Genomic DNA, 15,411 nt, shown 5'->3' on the forward strand with positions numbered 1-15,411 from the left:
AGAGAAAAGGTGGAGGATGGAGAGCACAATTTTAATAAGCTTTCAAAAGCATGCTATAATTAATTTCTTTGCTTGTGACAGATTAGAGCGAGTCCTGGGGAGACACATACAGGAAACAGCAGCTGTAGAAAATGGGAGGAAAAGAAGATTAGCACAAATGCCTCGCCCTACCTCCCCTGCATTTACATTTTATTCTCTAAAATGTTCTTTTCGTCCCTCATCAACCCGAAGCAGCTTCATAATGAGGGAACACACATTTCTTTCATGTAATGCTGTATATGAGGGAGCTGCTGCGTTATGTAAAAGTTTTCCTTTATGAGAGGCAGAGCCTGTGGCAGTCTCTCAGGGGTCGTTTTACAATCTCCTAATCAGGCTGCCTTTGCACCTTCGTCTGCAGATTTCTAAAGAATGGCAAAATGAGAGCTGATTGGAAACGGTGAGATGTTTCTTTCTAAACATGCCTTTTGTTCTCCTTTATTTTTAGCGTTTCTTTTTACTGTCTGTCTGTGATTAAGGAAATTTTGAAGCTTTTGAATTTGTAATCTGTGCGTGCATGGATTTTAAGCTACACTCTACACTAGACATTTTCTTGAAATCGCACTAAAAGACGCACAGTGTCCAGTCTAGTCTACAGATTGAAGCCACTTTTGTAGGTGGCTTGACTTGTGATGGAATCCCCCCCCCGGTCCATTCACTTTGGATTTCTAGGGTTTATCTCCGATCCTCCAAACACAACAGATGTGATGTCAGTGTTTCAACAACAACTACAAAAACAACAAAGATGGATGACAGCCAGTCAGATAACAGCAGAGCCTGGACCACTTCAGAGGTTTGATGCACTTTCCTTGCTGCAAATCACAAACACCTCCAGAGTAAACAACAGTAAACAATAGCAAGTTGTTAATGGCCTGTTGCATCCAGTGTTGTTAGTCAGAAGAAACTCTGTCACCTCTGTTACTATGACGTGAAAGCAAATAAACAAAAACTATAAAATAACTAACCGTAGATGTCTATTTCTATCTATCTCTGATGAATGATAAATGTCAATGATTTATTTGACTTATTCTTGCTGATTTCCATTCCAATATCAAAAATACCACCATTAGATAAAAACAAGGTTTACACGTTAATAAATCATTTAACTGCTGTCCTGCTGATGATTTTTATTTCTGAGGATCTGGCAGCCAGCTACTTTACTGTTGCTAATATCACAACCAGTTAATCCAGATTATGAAACAAAGAGTGGCAAATCAGTGGGCCAGCGGAACCACAAAAAAAAGGGTGTATCCTCTACTTACTACAACTAAACATGTCTAATTTGTGAGCAGGTGCTCTCCCCATCTACACACACGAGGTTGGCAATACCTCATTAGTCCAGTTGGTGATAGTGACAGTACACCATTACCTGTTTGCTCTATTGATTTACAATGAGGACTTGTTACAGTGAAATTGGTGCCTGCATAAAAATTCTAGCTGCATTACACTCCTGCTCATACCTTATCGACTTTCACTATTAACGCATGTAATTGAAAGCATTATCTCTGTCCTTGTCTTTCAGTCTCTCTCTCTCTCACACACACACACACACACACACACACACACACACACACACACACACACACACACACACACACACACACACACACACACACACACACACACACACACACACACACACACACACACACACACACACACACACACACACACACACACACACACACACACGTCTTCTCCCTCCATCCTGTCCTCGAGTGACCATTTTGCTGTCAGCAGATTTCCGTCGCAAGGAGTTTGGGCCGTAATTCCTGTTATTAATGGGCTGCTGCGGCCCAACGTGCATTTGCCCTTCTGGATCCACACTGCGGTGTCCCGCAACGGCCTGTGCAGCATAGACACACACCGATATCAAGCTGAGTATATCCTTCATTATGTCTGGATGCTAAAAAAAGACATTTAAACATGAGTCACATTTGCGTTTAAACAAATGCTCAGCAGTCTGGGAACCTCAAATCTTCTTACTGGCTTACAGTATACCCAGTACACACACACACACACACACACACAGAGACAGAGACACACACACAGACACACACCACGACCATCTGTGCTATATATTTTGATCTGATAGAAAGTCTACCTGTAGGAGGAGCAGTGTGTGTACAGCTACTAAGTGAGGACACATTACAGCAGCTGGGCTTCACCTTCTCTCTCTCTCTCTCTCTCTCTCTCTCTCTCTCTCTCTCTCTCTCTCTCTCTCTCTCTCTCTCTCTCTCTCTCTCTCTCTCTCTCTCTCTCTCTCTCTCTCTCTCTCTCTCTCTCTCTCCACACACACACACACACACACACACACACACACAAAAGTGCATACACAAACAACAACGCACGAGTGACACAGACACGATGACTCTGAGATAAAAGGCGGCCAGTGGCTGCTGTGAAAAGAGGGAGGTGTGTGTGTGTGTGTGTGTGTGTGTGTGAGAGACAGAGAGAGAGAGAGAGAGAAGCTGAGCTTTGAGGCAACATACAGAGAATATCTCAAGTGTCTGTGAGATGTTTGTGTATGTGTGGGATAAAGGGACCAATAGAGGAAGAGAATTGGACAGTGAGATTCGTGTGAACATGGAGACAGCCTCATGTGTTGAGTGAGAAAGTTAGTGTATACATGTGTGAAAGAAACAAGTAAGAAAAATGAAAAGGAATAAAATGATACAGACATTAAAAAAAGAACACTTTAAGAGATGGAATAGTTTGTCATATAGTACACACTGTATACCGTCAGTATAGTACCATCAGTAATCTTACTTTACATAATCTCACTGTTTTTATATATCTCTGTCACTTTTGTAATGTATTATGTAATATATTGTATTTTATTGTTCTTGTAGTACTTGTTGAAGCACTGTACTGATGCTGTTGGGCACTAGTTTGTTATAACCTGCCCAGGGACTATGGCTGAATATTAGCTTATTCAATTAACACGGGTACATTTACATTGAAGTGTAAACTGCAATGTGGATTAATGTGCGTTGGTCCCTGGTATATAGAATAAAAATAAAATAAAATAAAATAAAATAAAACAAAGTAAAATGTAGTATGGAATTGGGATAGTATGCATATCCATAACAGACTGTGAATTGGAGAGAATTTCAGTTCATAACAACCAGAGATTCAGAGCCTTTGGGGGTTACTGATTGCTGAAAAATGAAAAATTATGTTTGGTCCAGACAACATACACTGGTTTCCTTAGTGTCAATGCATGGGCATAGTATTTACTATATGTTGGACTTTATAAAGGACAACCAAAACAATTATGGTACAAAAATGTGTAATTATGATGTGATATATTTTACTTTTAACAAAAAAACCTGCATCAACCTACATCTGCAGGAAATAAAGGTTGCTTTTCCATTCAACTGTATTTTCCCTGATTCATAAATACAAAACAACAATATTAAATGGAAACCCAGTGAGACAGCACGTCAGACACCACCTTTTTCTTTCATTTCAAATGCTATCTCAAAAACTTTGCTTTAACTTCGTAACTTTTAAATATCAATATGCTAAACAGACATGAAACTATAGATCAGCTAAATTAAATAGGATCAGCACAAAGTATAGGTTCTGTAATCTGGATTAGTATGCATATATATGCAATATTAAATAATGCAATAGAGGCAAAGATGAGCCCTTCAGCACCAGCTCTCTTTAGTGTCACTCAAACTGGGTGCAATCACACAGCATAAACGCACTTGCCAATGTATTTGCTTGGCACATGGGCGCGAACGCACTTACTCCCACTCAGAAAAACAAAGAGAAGTAGTTTCACTGCTTACAAGTGGAGGAAAAAAGGTGACAAGAAGATTGGCAGGAGAGAGGGAAAAAGGAGAGTATGAAAAGAGTCAGAGAGAGAGAGAGAGGAAAAAAAAAAGGATGACGAGCAGGCCGGCTGAGATTTAGACAGAGAAGAAACATCGACTGCAGTGGAGAAGACGAGCTCTTTAATCCTCTGTCAGAAGGAGTGGAGCAGGGGAGTGAAAAGGATAGAGAGGGCTTTCATTTCTGTTCTACTTTCATAAAGCTTTTCATATCAAAACACAAAAGGAGGAATAAATAACTAATAACACCTGAAAGAGTCACTGACATTCCCACATCCACCTACGAGCACATGTTTCCAACACATGGAAACACACAGACATGTAGCAAAAGTGATTCTATACATTGCATGTGATTGTTACAGAAAGAAATCTATATGTGCGATACGTACTGTAAGGTCATCAACCTTCATTTTGCTGTCTGGAGCTGGTTGAGACCACTACTCGAGGCTTAAAACAACTTCCTGCCACAAGTTGTCATAGGCACAGGGGAAATGGCATGAAAACAGCTCTTTATTTTACTATGACATGCTTTTAGCAGAGAGACAAATGACGACTAATTATGCAGAGTATGACCTTCTCAAACCTTACCTCATCTAGTGACACAAAAGTCGATTTTAAATCACAGTTTCAACTGCAACAAAACAGCTCACTGTTTAAATACTTTCACTTTCCAATGGACACAAAGCAGATAAAACAATATTTTAAAAACATATTCAGGAGTTTTGACATTTACTGATCTCAAACCACAACATCCAAATCAAATAAAGAGACCATGTTTAAAAGTTGAATGGTTCAAGGTGAATGGTTTCTATGGTCTTCATCTACAACTAGAAATACTAAAGGGGAGGGTTGCAGAGCATGAACCTGCCATTCATCTCTGGCATAACTTTTAATGCATCAGCTCATGCCACGAAGCAAACTGAGTGTTCTCATATTACTAAGTGCCTCCAAGATCAGTGCCAAATTTACCCAAAGCTGAACCCCATTTATCATCACAAATGTGCTCTCTGCTTTGGACCTCACTGGTCCTTTAAAAACTTTGGTACATCTACCAAAGTGGAGTTTATTTTTATTTGTATTTATTTTTTGTTATTTTAGAAAAGACACATTTTTTTCTATGGAGGGAGTGGGTTTGAGGCTGCCATTTTTCTACAGTAGCCCAAAATGGACAAACCAAACATTGGCTCTAGATAGGGCCTTTAACAGTTTTCATGAGTTTTGTGGCCACCGTAGTTTCTCCTACATGCTAGGAAGGCATGCAGTATTCAGTTGGTTGCAATCTGCAACTTCACCGCTAGGAATGCCACGATCCTACACACTGGTCCTTTAACAACATGGTTAAAGAAGTAAAAAATACCAATTTTGTGAAACTGAACTACATCATAACAGCAGACTGTCACTTAGTAAAGCCTATATTTAAATGTATTGCCTAAATCACGCTTTGGTAGTTTTAGAATTAATATATGTTATTTACCTGCGCTGCCTCCCAGCCCCACTGCCGATATTTGGGATCATGGGTGAACCTCCACATGTACCAGTAGGTCTCGATGACCTCTGGCCGCAGGATGTAGTACTTCTCATTCTGCCGTACGGCCACCGCCTCAAGGCCACTGTCGAACTTGAAGGCCTCCGGGCCGAGCTTCAACACTTGAAGGGAGAAGAGAAAGGTGGAGGTAGAGAAAAGTAAATAAATAAAAGGGAGGCAACAAGAAAAACAAGAGGGATAGAGGGAGAGAAGAAAAATATTATACATAATAATGGAGGGATTGGAGAGACAAAGGAAGGGAAATGCAAGAGAATGATTAAGAGAGGAAAACAGAAGAGAGAAAATAAATATTATCAGCCTGACCGTTTCTATCAAACTTGCTGCCCTCCCTCTCCTCCCTCTCCATCTTCATTTGTTGCCACGGCAACCTCTCCTCTTTCTCAGAGCAACCTCACGACTTCTGACTACACTTATACACACGCACGCACAAGCACACAGACTTATACATACAATCATGATGCAAGATCACACACTGGTGTTCCTTTGCTGACAACTATTGATCCTCTCTGGAAAACATTCCAAGCAGGTATTTTGAAAGGTCTCCTTTGAATGGTGATAATACGTTTACACTTCCAGCAACTGAAAATGTAATACCTGCTAAAAAACGTGACCAGTTGATCTACCAGTCTCTAAAAAATACCACCATTCCACAGAGAAGTTATTGTCCTTTAGGTAATTAAGTGTTTTAGTCAGTGTGATCCTTTTCCTGTTTCCTGATCCTCTGTCTGTTTTTTTTTTGTTTTGTTTGAGTCAAATAAAAATTAAAGTCTGGTTCGACTAGCTTATTTTGAGGTCATAGGTGTGCAATTACTCAACATGATAGCAATGATGAGTGGCTATCATGGCTTAAATGTTTCAAACACGCATTGTAATCAAATGTAAAATAATATAAACAAATTACTTTACAGATGTGGCATAATGCCAGTTCTAGTCATACTATCAGTACACATTTGTTTGTGTACGCAGTCCCTCCTTGCCCTCCTCACCCGTCCTGTCGTAGGACTCGTGGCAGGTGTGTGCAATCTCGGCTCCCAGCTGCAGGTAGTGTCCGGCCTTGTCGTCGGGTGAGCCGTCAGCGCCCAAAGCAAACATGCCGCCGGCAAAGCACGCCAGGTGGCCCATCTTCCTCTCCAGGTGGCCATTCTTCCACTCACCAATGAATGTCAGACCGCCGTTGGATTTGCGTATCAGGTGGCGCTCGATGGCCTGGAGAAAGGGAGTGTGTGTGTGTGTGTGTATGCAGATAGTGATTGAAATGGTGAGGATGTGATTGGGTGGAAATGTGGACATTTGAGGGTATGTGGTCAGAAGTGAAGTGTGAATGTGTGTGTATGTATAAACGGGGTTAAGTTGTGTTAATGTGGCATTGACATTGAGTGCATGTGTATGAGGGTGGGGAGGGTCACACAGGAGAAAGCAGAACAGGGTGGTGAGTGCACAATTTACAATCCAGCCACATCCCACCTCCTTCACTCTGTAGCATCTGTTCGGCTCACTCTCTGACACTCTTAATGACTGACAGACAACTTCATCAGCCATAGACCACTAACATCTGCTTGCTGCTAACTCCAAAGAAGAAGTAGAAGAAGAAAACTACTTTTTTTTTGTAAAGATGGGCAGAGAGTGAGGTTATTGTTTTCAAAATCATTGCTGGTTATTAAAAAAGGATAACAATTATAGTTAGAGCTGGTACTTGCTGATAGTTGAAAAGTAGTGGCTTTGTGGCTATGCAGTTCAAAGACACTAGATGTGTCTGGTTTTATGTATTTATCTATTTTTGTCCTTTTGTTTCCCCAAAGATTGCAGCCCAGTTCGCAAATATTTACACATCTAACTCTGTGAATTAAGGGTTTATTTTAACTGAACCACCAATGGTGATTGTTGGAAGAACTGTGGCGAGACTAACAAAGACAGTTTTTGTGATTTTCATTTGTCTGAGATGCTGGTGCTCTAGTGCAACATCTAATGGCAGTGAATTTCATGTTCAAAATCTTCATAATAATAATCATATTTGCATAGATTCTTCAGATTATGCACACTGACAGTTAGCAGCTAGTATGTCTGCACTTTACCTCGATGGCGTCGTCATAGGTCTTGCGGGCTTCTGTATCTGTCTTGTCTGACATGAGCCATGCCTTCAGCAGATACTCGTAAAAACTGTCCCCAAGTCCTCCAACTGAGGTGTGATCTGAAGAGAGGGAGGCAAGAATAAGAGTTGAACAGAGTGGAGTGGAGGGACACGAAGTGGACAGAGTGTGACAGACAAAGAGAAAGAGGAAAAACATGGAAGATATGGACAAATGAGAAATCTAGAAAGAAAGTCCTAGGCAGAGCGCAACATATGGCATCAAAAGCATCTATCGAGGCCCTGGGTGGCTTTTCTTCTTTACGCCCACAGTAAATTGGCAGCACGTTTCCTCTCATTTTCCGTTTGTTTACCCTTTCCCTGATGTGCTCACATTTCAACGTCCCCAATCGCCCTCATGAAAGTTTACACAGCTTTCATGGCTGTCCTAATTTGCTGGACACCACGTAGAGAGGATGGGTATGCAGCCAGCACTCACTCTGATCAGACTAAGAAAATAACTTATTTTCTCTAGAGGGAGTTTTGAGCCTACTTTATCTAATTATTTTTGGCACTTTGGTCTATTTCAGGTGCAATTTCACTGCCCTATAAAACATTATTTACTATAATAGCAAATAAAAAACATTGAGCAAGATTTGAGAGAGTATACTGTAACAGCAGTACAAATCAAAGATAATGTAAATTAACTTTTCTGATTATTGAAATTGCAAGTATACTTTATAATGGTATTTTCTTTTAAATGGTAAATGGACTGTACTTATATAGCGCCTTTCTAGTCTTTCAACCACTCAATGCACTGTACACTACATGCCACACTCACCCCATTCACACACTTCAACGCGTGCTGCAAAGGCCACCAGAAGGAAACTATCATTCATACACACTCATACACCGATGTGCAGCATCGGGAGCAATTTGGGGTTTGGTGTCTTGCTCAAGGACACTTCAACATGCAGAGAGAGCAGCGGGGGATTGAACCGGAAAAAATTATGTTAGTAGACGACCCGCTTTACCTCTGAACCCCCAATTTTTTTATTTGCTATAACGAATTACAACAAAATCATATACAGTAGTGCAGACTTTTTACAGGTTGAGCAGATACACAGAGTTACTTTGAACTGAACAAATTTAGTAAATAAATGGTAAAATTACCCAATTTTAGGAATCAAATTTCAGCCTCTCCTCTTATGATCTTGAAAGAATAGTTGGGGAAGCAATCTTGGATGAAAATATGTTTAGTTAGCTCTGACTTCATTGGGTGAAGCCGGAATATTCCTCATCCTCTACGTATAACTACCTCCTCAGCTCTATGTAATCATATTCGATATCTGAGCAGATTGCTTTGTGTCTCATCTGAAGGGATTCTTTTCTGTATGTGATTAACATCCCCGTAGGTAAATGGAGGGATACGCAAAGACGGGTAAAAAAAAAAGATGAAGAAGCAATGAATTATTCATATTTTGTCACAGAGAGAGCTCACAAACAACCTTGAAACCATGACTGAGGCCTGAGTGTGATGGTGTGTGTGTGTGTGTGTGTTCATCTCTGTGAATGTATGTATGGGTGACTAAGTTTGTATATTTACACAGATAAAGTGGCTGAGCGCTAGTGTGTATGAAACTCATTTAAATAAGCACGTTGAGTTGATTGGTACAGATTTACACACATTTGGGAACAAAATTAATTAATAAACCAGCTGAAATCCTTTTGAAACTGTTATTCTAATGTTATGTAAATACGTCAATTTGGTAGAATAAAATCATTTACCGTTGGTGAGCCAACCAAAGAGACCCTAGTTCAATTATGATAGCAATAGCAAGTCTAGTATCTGCACTGGCATTTTGCTGCAATAGATGTTGTACTTTGCACATGTTTTATGATATCCCTAACAACAGTAGCAGGTGTTCACACAGCATCAGCTGCACTGAAACACTTACAATGACCCAGACTTTCTCTGGGGTGTTCTGGCTTTTATTTGGCAGTTAATGATGCGTGTGTACAAATGAAATGTTTTCTTCAACATAGCATAGACGATGTTATTTCAATAATTCCCCTGCTCCAAATACGGCACTCCCACTATTCCATCCTGGGTGGAAAATAAGCACCAGACCTAGATGAATGCTCGTGCATTTTGTATTCATCGGGAGTACTTCCGCTCTGCCAGCCTCTGGCAGGTCACCAGCCCTCTTCTGGTGGCTCTGTTCCACCTCAAATTATCGTACTTGGTTGGGGAAGTGCTGAAAGTGTCATGAGGGTATTTTTGAATCTAGTAGTTTTCATATCCTGATTGTAACAGCACAGCACCTTGGCCACCTTGGCAGACAGAGAACATGTTTGTGGAGCTCCCATAGGTTTCTAATCTGAGTCTGGAGTGTCTGGGTTCACCTTTAGGTTAATGGTGAGCAGCTCAGAAACCCCAAAGACATCAGTGTAGAACCACTGATACTTTGCTTAGGTTCAGAAATCTAAACAGGATGCCTCTCTGACCCTTCCATGCAGAGGTTTTCTGGACATGTACAACTAGGAGGAGACCCAAGGGCTAACCCAGAAAAGCTGGATAGATTTCATATTGCATTCTAACACATGCAGCCAGGATAACGCTGGGGTATGTGGTTGGGATAAAATACATCAGAGCTACTTTATTTTACCTGCTGCCACTGTTAACAGACCTAGATAAGCAGCAGAAAATAAATGGATGGAGCGATGGATGCACTGTGCTGTGTGCCATTATTACCACTGCTACTATGGTTAATACCCAGTCCTAGCAGAGTGGTGAATTACTACCAAGTGTAGCATAATTCAGCTGATAACATAGTGGGCTTGGCTGGACAAACTTGTTAAGTTACTGCACACTGTAGATGACATATGTACTAAAGTTTAAAAAGTTAACTTATTTTGCTGTGCTCTCTTACTTGAGGAGAGTTTTGGAGAGGACAGAGATCCTCTCTCTTTGGGTTTGGATTGGAAGTCCAATAGCTTTTTGTTCATGCACAGAATAATTCATTAGTAGTGAGTGAAAATCACTTATCTACAATACACTAGAGTCTGTTGTTAACTGTTACATTTTTTAATTATGATCTTATTACTATGATAATATCATTTGCTATAAATACTGTAGTTTTCTAGACCTTTAACAACATCAGTACAAGCACCCTGTGTGTGCATGCAATACATGCCATACTCAAATGTACATACTCACACAAAGTTTGGGCACTTACTACTGATACATGTTATCAATGTCCTGCTGTCACACTGTCCACAAGTACTTTTATACTAAAGCCTGTAAATAACCAGACACTTATCTAGTTTAGAGGCTCTGAATCATTTCTTGCTGTGCTAATCTTGCATTGTCTCGCTTTCTGTTTGCCAATCTCCTGAATGAATGAGCCATTGTTTAATTTCTACAATAAAATATGTGAAAATGCATCTGAAGCGGTGGCACATGAAAGCAAAACCACTCGTTTCAAACATGGACCCTGATGTATCACAGGGAGCACCACGCAAATAATAAAGTAAGAGTGAAATTGCAGGAATCGGAAAACACAACATCCGACCAGACTAAAGATAATACACCACCCACAGCTCCAAGTGCCCTTTCACATAAGACAGTTTTTGAATGTAAAGAGGAAAATAACAAGGAGATGCAGATTAAAATACAAACTGGAGAAACTCATTCAAGTTCTGTCTAATCTTTTTTATATTTTTCCCTTAACCTTCTACCATTCCCTGTTTCACAATCACCGCCCACACTCTTTCAACCTAGCAACCACCCCCACACGCTCCCCCAACTTCTCTCATCTCCATCATTTTTCTGCCAATCAAAGGATCAGGGTCATGCAGGGAGCGTCTGTCAATCAAAGGCAGGGTCTGCTGAATAGGCGGCTTCAAACACACAATAAACCACAGACAGAAAGATACATGTACACAGGGAGACATCTTCACAAAGCTTCAAACACACTCTGACTTAAAACACAGGTCACAGGCAAGGGCTCCTGAGGTAATACTAATAACTTTTGTGTATGCTAACAGGTGCAAAAGTACAATTAGTTTCTGTGCACTATCTGTATAATATCTAGTAGTTCCAGATAGGGCCAAGTTTCACGGCCACCGTCGTTTCTCCTTCATGCTTGGAAGGCTGTAAGCTGGATTCAGTTGGTTGCAATCAGCAACCTCACCACTACACACTGGTTCTGTAAAATAAATGTTAATTAACAGCCAATATGGCCAAAACAAAATGTTATTTTCTACTGTGATGAAGAATTGATTCAAACTCAGTGGAGAGAAAAGAAAAAAAAAAACAAAGCAAAAACAACTCTGGTCTGGTGTTGTACTCATTGATGGCTGTTTTCCCGGTTGGCATTAACTGAGCCAAACAAAGCTTTGTAGACAGGATTAAGAATGTGGACATCATTTTCCTGTGCCAGAGGCAGAAAAATGCCAGTAGAAAAGTTATCAACACAACTACTGTATACAAGTTGTTTTAAGTCAACTGACAGAAATAACTACTTAAAAACGGACAAAATAACAGTAACTCCTAAACAGGAAACAGTTGCACATAAGACTGTCACAACATCTGAATAATGCAGTGAAACCAAAAAGAAAGTCTCATTATCAGGCTGCTGTACAGTATGTTTGTGCCTAAATGCCTGTTGTTTGCAGACTGTAGGAAAAAACTGTAGTTGAACCTTTGCTAGACAATTCATATTTGTTTCTGTTTCAGTAATAATTAATTCTTCTGGAAATACAGTGATGAAGAAAAGAGTGTTTGACAGACTGCTCTGTGTGTGTGAGCAAAGAAGAGTGCCGGTGGATAGGTTAAAAAGAGGGAGTGGGTGGTGTGTGTGTGTGTGTGTGTGTGTGTGTGTGTGTGTGTGTGTGTGTAGGCAGCACGGTGTTATAGTAAGAGAGGAGTGTGTGGTAATAAGGCTGTCAGTCACAGCAGGATCTCATTAAGACAGAGGAGCTCAGCCTCATTCCTCATTAGTCTGCCTTAACTACTGTCTGCACACCTACACTGCAGAATAAGGGACACACACCAATTCATACACAGTGAAACATTTGCACACACTCTCGACACATGCTCCCAACCTTCAAACACTTCACACATTGTCTCAAACACAGGCACACATTCACATACATTTCTCATCCAATACCTAACAACTACTCACAACTCAAATGTTCATAATTCAAACACACACACCAGAAGCAAGACTGTTACTTGAAAACAATGTACTCTCAATATTACAAACCAATTAGACTGTTTAAGAAAATAAAATTTCCAAAATGTGGTTGTTTACTTGCCACAGCGGCCGATACAGTAGAGAAACACTACAGGTGCAGGCAGATTTTGGCTGGTGGTTTGAGTTCATTTTGTGCCCAGATACCAGCGCACATAAATCTAATGTGAGACAGCTGTGCTGCCTCTCTTCAGTCCTGAAAGCTCAGTTTAAATGGTCCTGTAATGAATTTTAATGGATGTGGCGTGTACCTGCTTGATTCTGCGGCAGCTACAGGTGTGCAAAAACATGCAAATGATAAACACGCTCCCACAACAACACGTTTCAAACACTGTGTGTTTATCTGAAAAGAGACTTTTAACAGACTGTAATTTTCTGCCTTCCTGAATCTGTGAATGATATCATGACATGATAGCGGGCTGAGCAGCGACCATAGAGGGTCTTTGTTGTTGCTTTATTGATGTGTAATTAACATGTTTAACAAGACAAGTGATATATGGATTTTTTGTCTTTCTTGGTTTGAAGCTTCTTCCACTTACCCAACAGTGAACATGTAAAACTACCCTGATTCAAACAGTGAAGTCAAACTGAAGTTAACCTTAATTCAAGAACTCAATATATATAGTAAATCCTTGCTGTTTGTGTGTTGTTGTTTTAATCTGGGTTCTTATTTGGTCAAAACTGTCATTACCAAAAAGATGAAATTTAGATTTCATAAATTTTACTGCCATGATACTATCCCCTAACTTCTCCAGGGGACTCTGATTCAATATGGGTATGCACCAAATTATAGTTTGGAATACAACTTCAAATCCAAAGCTAGAAACAGTCAGTTATTATGCTAGGAGTCTGATGTTGAACACTCCCTTCGACTCAGCAGTTGTTCAAATAAAATGATTAAAAAGTAGCATCTAGTGCTGTAGTAAAGTTAGCAAGCCAGGTTAACTAGCTTCCACTTTCTGAGTGGAACAGAAACTTTACAGCACTATGGGTCCTCCCAGATGTTGAATCACTTATAACACTAATGGTACTTCCTGCTACCAACCTTATATGGGGTTGTTAAAAAAATGTGTACGTTTGTAGGCTATACAGGGCTATGACATATTCATATATATATATATATATATATATATATACACACTTAGTTTTCAAAAATATGTCCAAAAAAAGAAAAGAAAGTTTTTATCCTCTTTTGAAAAATGTGGACAATAGGTGCAGTATCATTATACTTTACAAAAAGTGAGGAGAATTCAATTCATTTCAGTTAGACTGACTTTGTGACTACATGCAAAAGATGTAGAGAGCACAAGAAACAAAAAAGGACCTTGACTGTTCAACAATCGGACTACTTACATAGTGCTTGTATTGTCTGAAAGTAATCCTCAAAAAATCAAGGTGACATCTTTGTTCTGCTGCAGTAATAGAAATTGAAGACTGAAAAAGCAACAGCAAGACTACATGGAGTGCTTTGGATGTTGCTTTGCCTGAAGACGATGTGAAGACCCTTAGAGAAACTGACAAGCACACCAACTACCCAGCTCTCAGCCTTTTAATTATGTATCTGTGTGTTGGTTGATGCAGCTGAGGATTCTGAAATTTATGCTGCTGGTAGTGTAGTGTCAACGTTTTCTCTTTCTAAAAGTTAATATGTTCTTCCCCAGAATGCACTGCAAAATGACGGTCAGCTACAGACACCTACAAATAATGTGTGGACAAGGGTACAGTAGTCGCATGACTGGACATGATTAACTTGAGTAGCTGAATGGATAAACTAGAACTGTAGTGAAATGAAGAAAAAAAAAGGCCCTTCGATTTCTACATTCATTAATTACATTCCCCCCCCCCCCATCCTTTTAACTATATCATGCAACCCCTGTGTGCAGTGCTCAGGGGGCACTACAGCAGGTCAAGCTGGTCTTGGAGTGTACAAGCTTTAATTAAACCAGCTGCTTTGCAGTAATCAACTGAGCAAGTTAAGGCAACAAGGTGGACTAGCAGCTAATTAATGTGTCCAGGATTAAGACCACAACACACATATACACAGTAACAAACAAGTAGATCAATAGATATCTAAAGTGTTATGGTGTATGTGCACAGAGACACATGCAGAGACACACACTGACAAAAACAAACAAACACGGGCGCATATGCACACTGTATTTTTATGACTCAAATATATAGAGAAAGAAAGACTTGCACACATACAGAGAAACAAACATAAAACATCCGTCACCACCTGCCCAGTCATGCAGCTCGCCAGCTAACCATCTATCTGTTAATGTACTCATCCATCCATCAGTCAATCCGCCCTCCCTCCATATTCCGTCCATTTATTTTCCCCTGCTTTTGGCCCAAAGTCTGTGCACTTACAAGTACATCAGTCTGACTGCCAAGCCACATATCCATCCATTAATGAGCCCCTCCATTTATCCATCCATCCATGAGTGCTCTCCATTTGTTTTGTCGACAAGTAAAACAAATAAAACTGAGATTTCATCTCACTAGGCCACAGTGGTTGTTAAAAAAACAACAACACTATATTGCTTTAAGAGTGGTACCATCATCTGTTTTGTTTTCTCCTCTGTATTTCCCATTTATTTGTGAGTGTTGTGAAATTGAATGGACTTAATATGGCACTCTCTTACGTAGCAGCTCATTCCACTG

General features: G+C 40.1%; 1 protein-coding gene and 1 long non-coding RNA gene across 4 annotated transcripts in view; both read right to left on the minus strand.

The window, feature by feature from the left end:
- man1a2 (mannosidase, alpha, class 1A, member 2) overlaps positions 1-15,411 on the minus strand; it is a 117,101-nt gene that overhangs the window by 8,847 nt on the left and 92,843 nt on the right. For all 3 annotated transcript variants that reach the window (XM_051403607.1, XM_051403609.1, XM_051403608.1), the window contains exons 10-12: positions 7,497-7,612; positions 6,411-6,630; positions 5,353-5,525 (exon numbers count right to left, since the gene is read on the minus strand). In XM_051403607.1, the coding sequence (XP_051259567.1) occupies positions 5,353-5,525; positions 6,411-6,630; positions 7,497-7,612 (509 nt within the window). The remainder of the gene's footprint in view (positions 1-5,352; positions 5,526-6,410; positions 6,631-7,496; positions 7,613-15,411) is intronic.
- LOC127365524 (uncharacterized) lies at positions 1,600-5,346 on the minus strand. Its single transcript, XR_007885219.1, has 2 exons — positions 2,360-5,346; positions 1,600-1,730 (listed from the first exon to the last, which is right to left on the minus strand). It is a non-coding gene; the product is annotated as an uncharacterized LOC127365524 (long non-coding RNA).

Source organism: Dicentrarchus labrax, unplaced genomic scaffold, assembly GCF_905237075.1.
Source record: "Dicentrarchus labrax unplaced genomic scaffold, dlabrax2021, whole genome shotgun sequence".
NCBI classification, from domain to species: Eukaryota; Metazoa; Chordata; class Actinopteri; family Moronidae; genus Dicentrarchus; species Dicentrarchus labrax.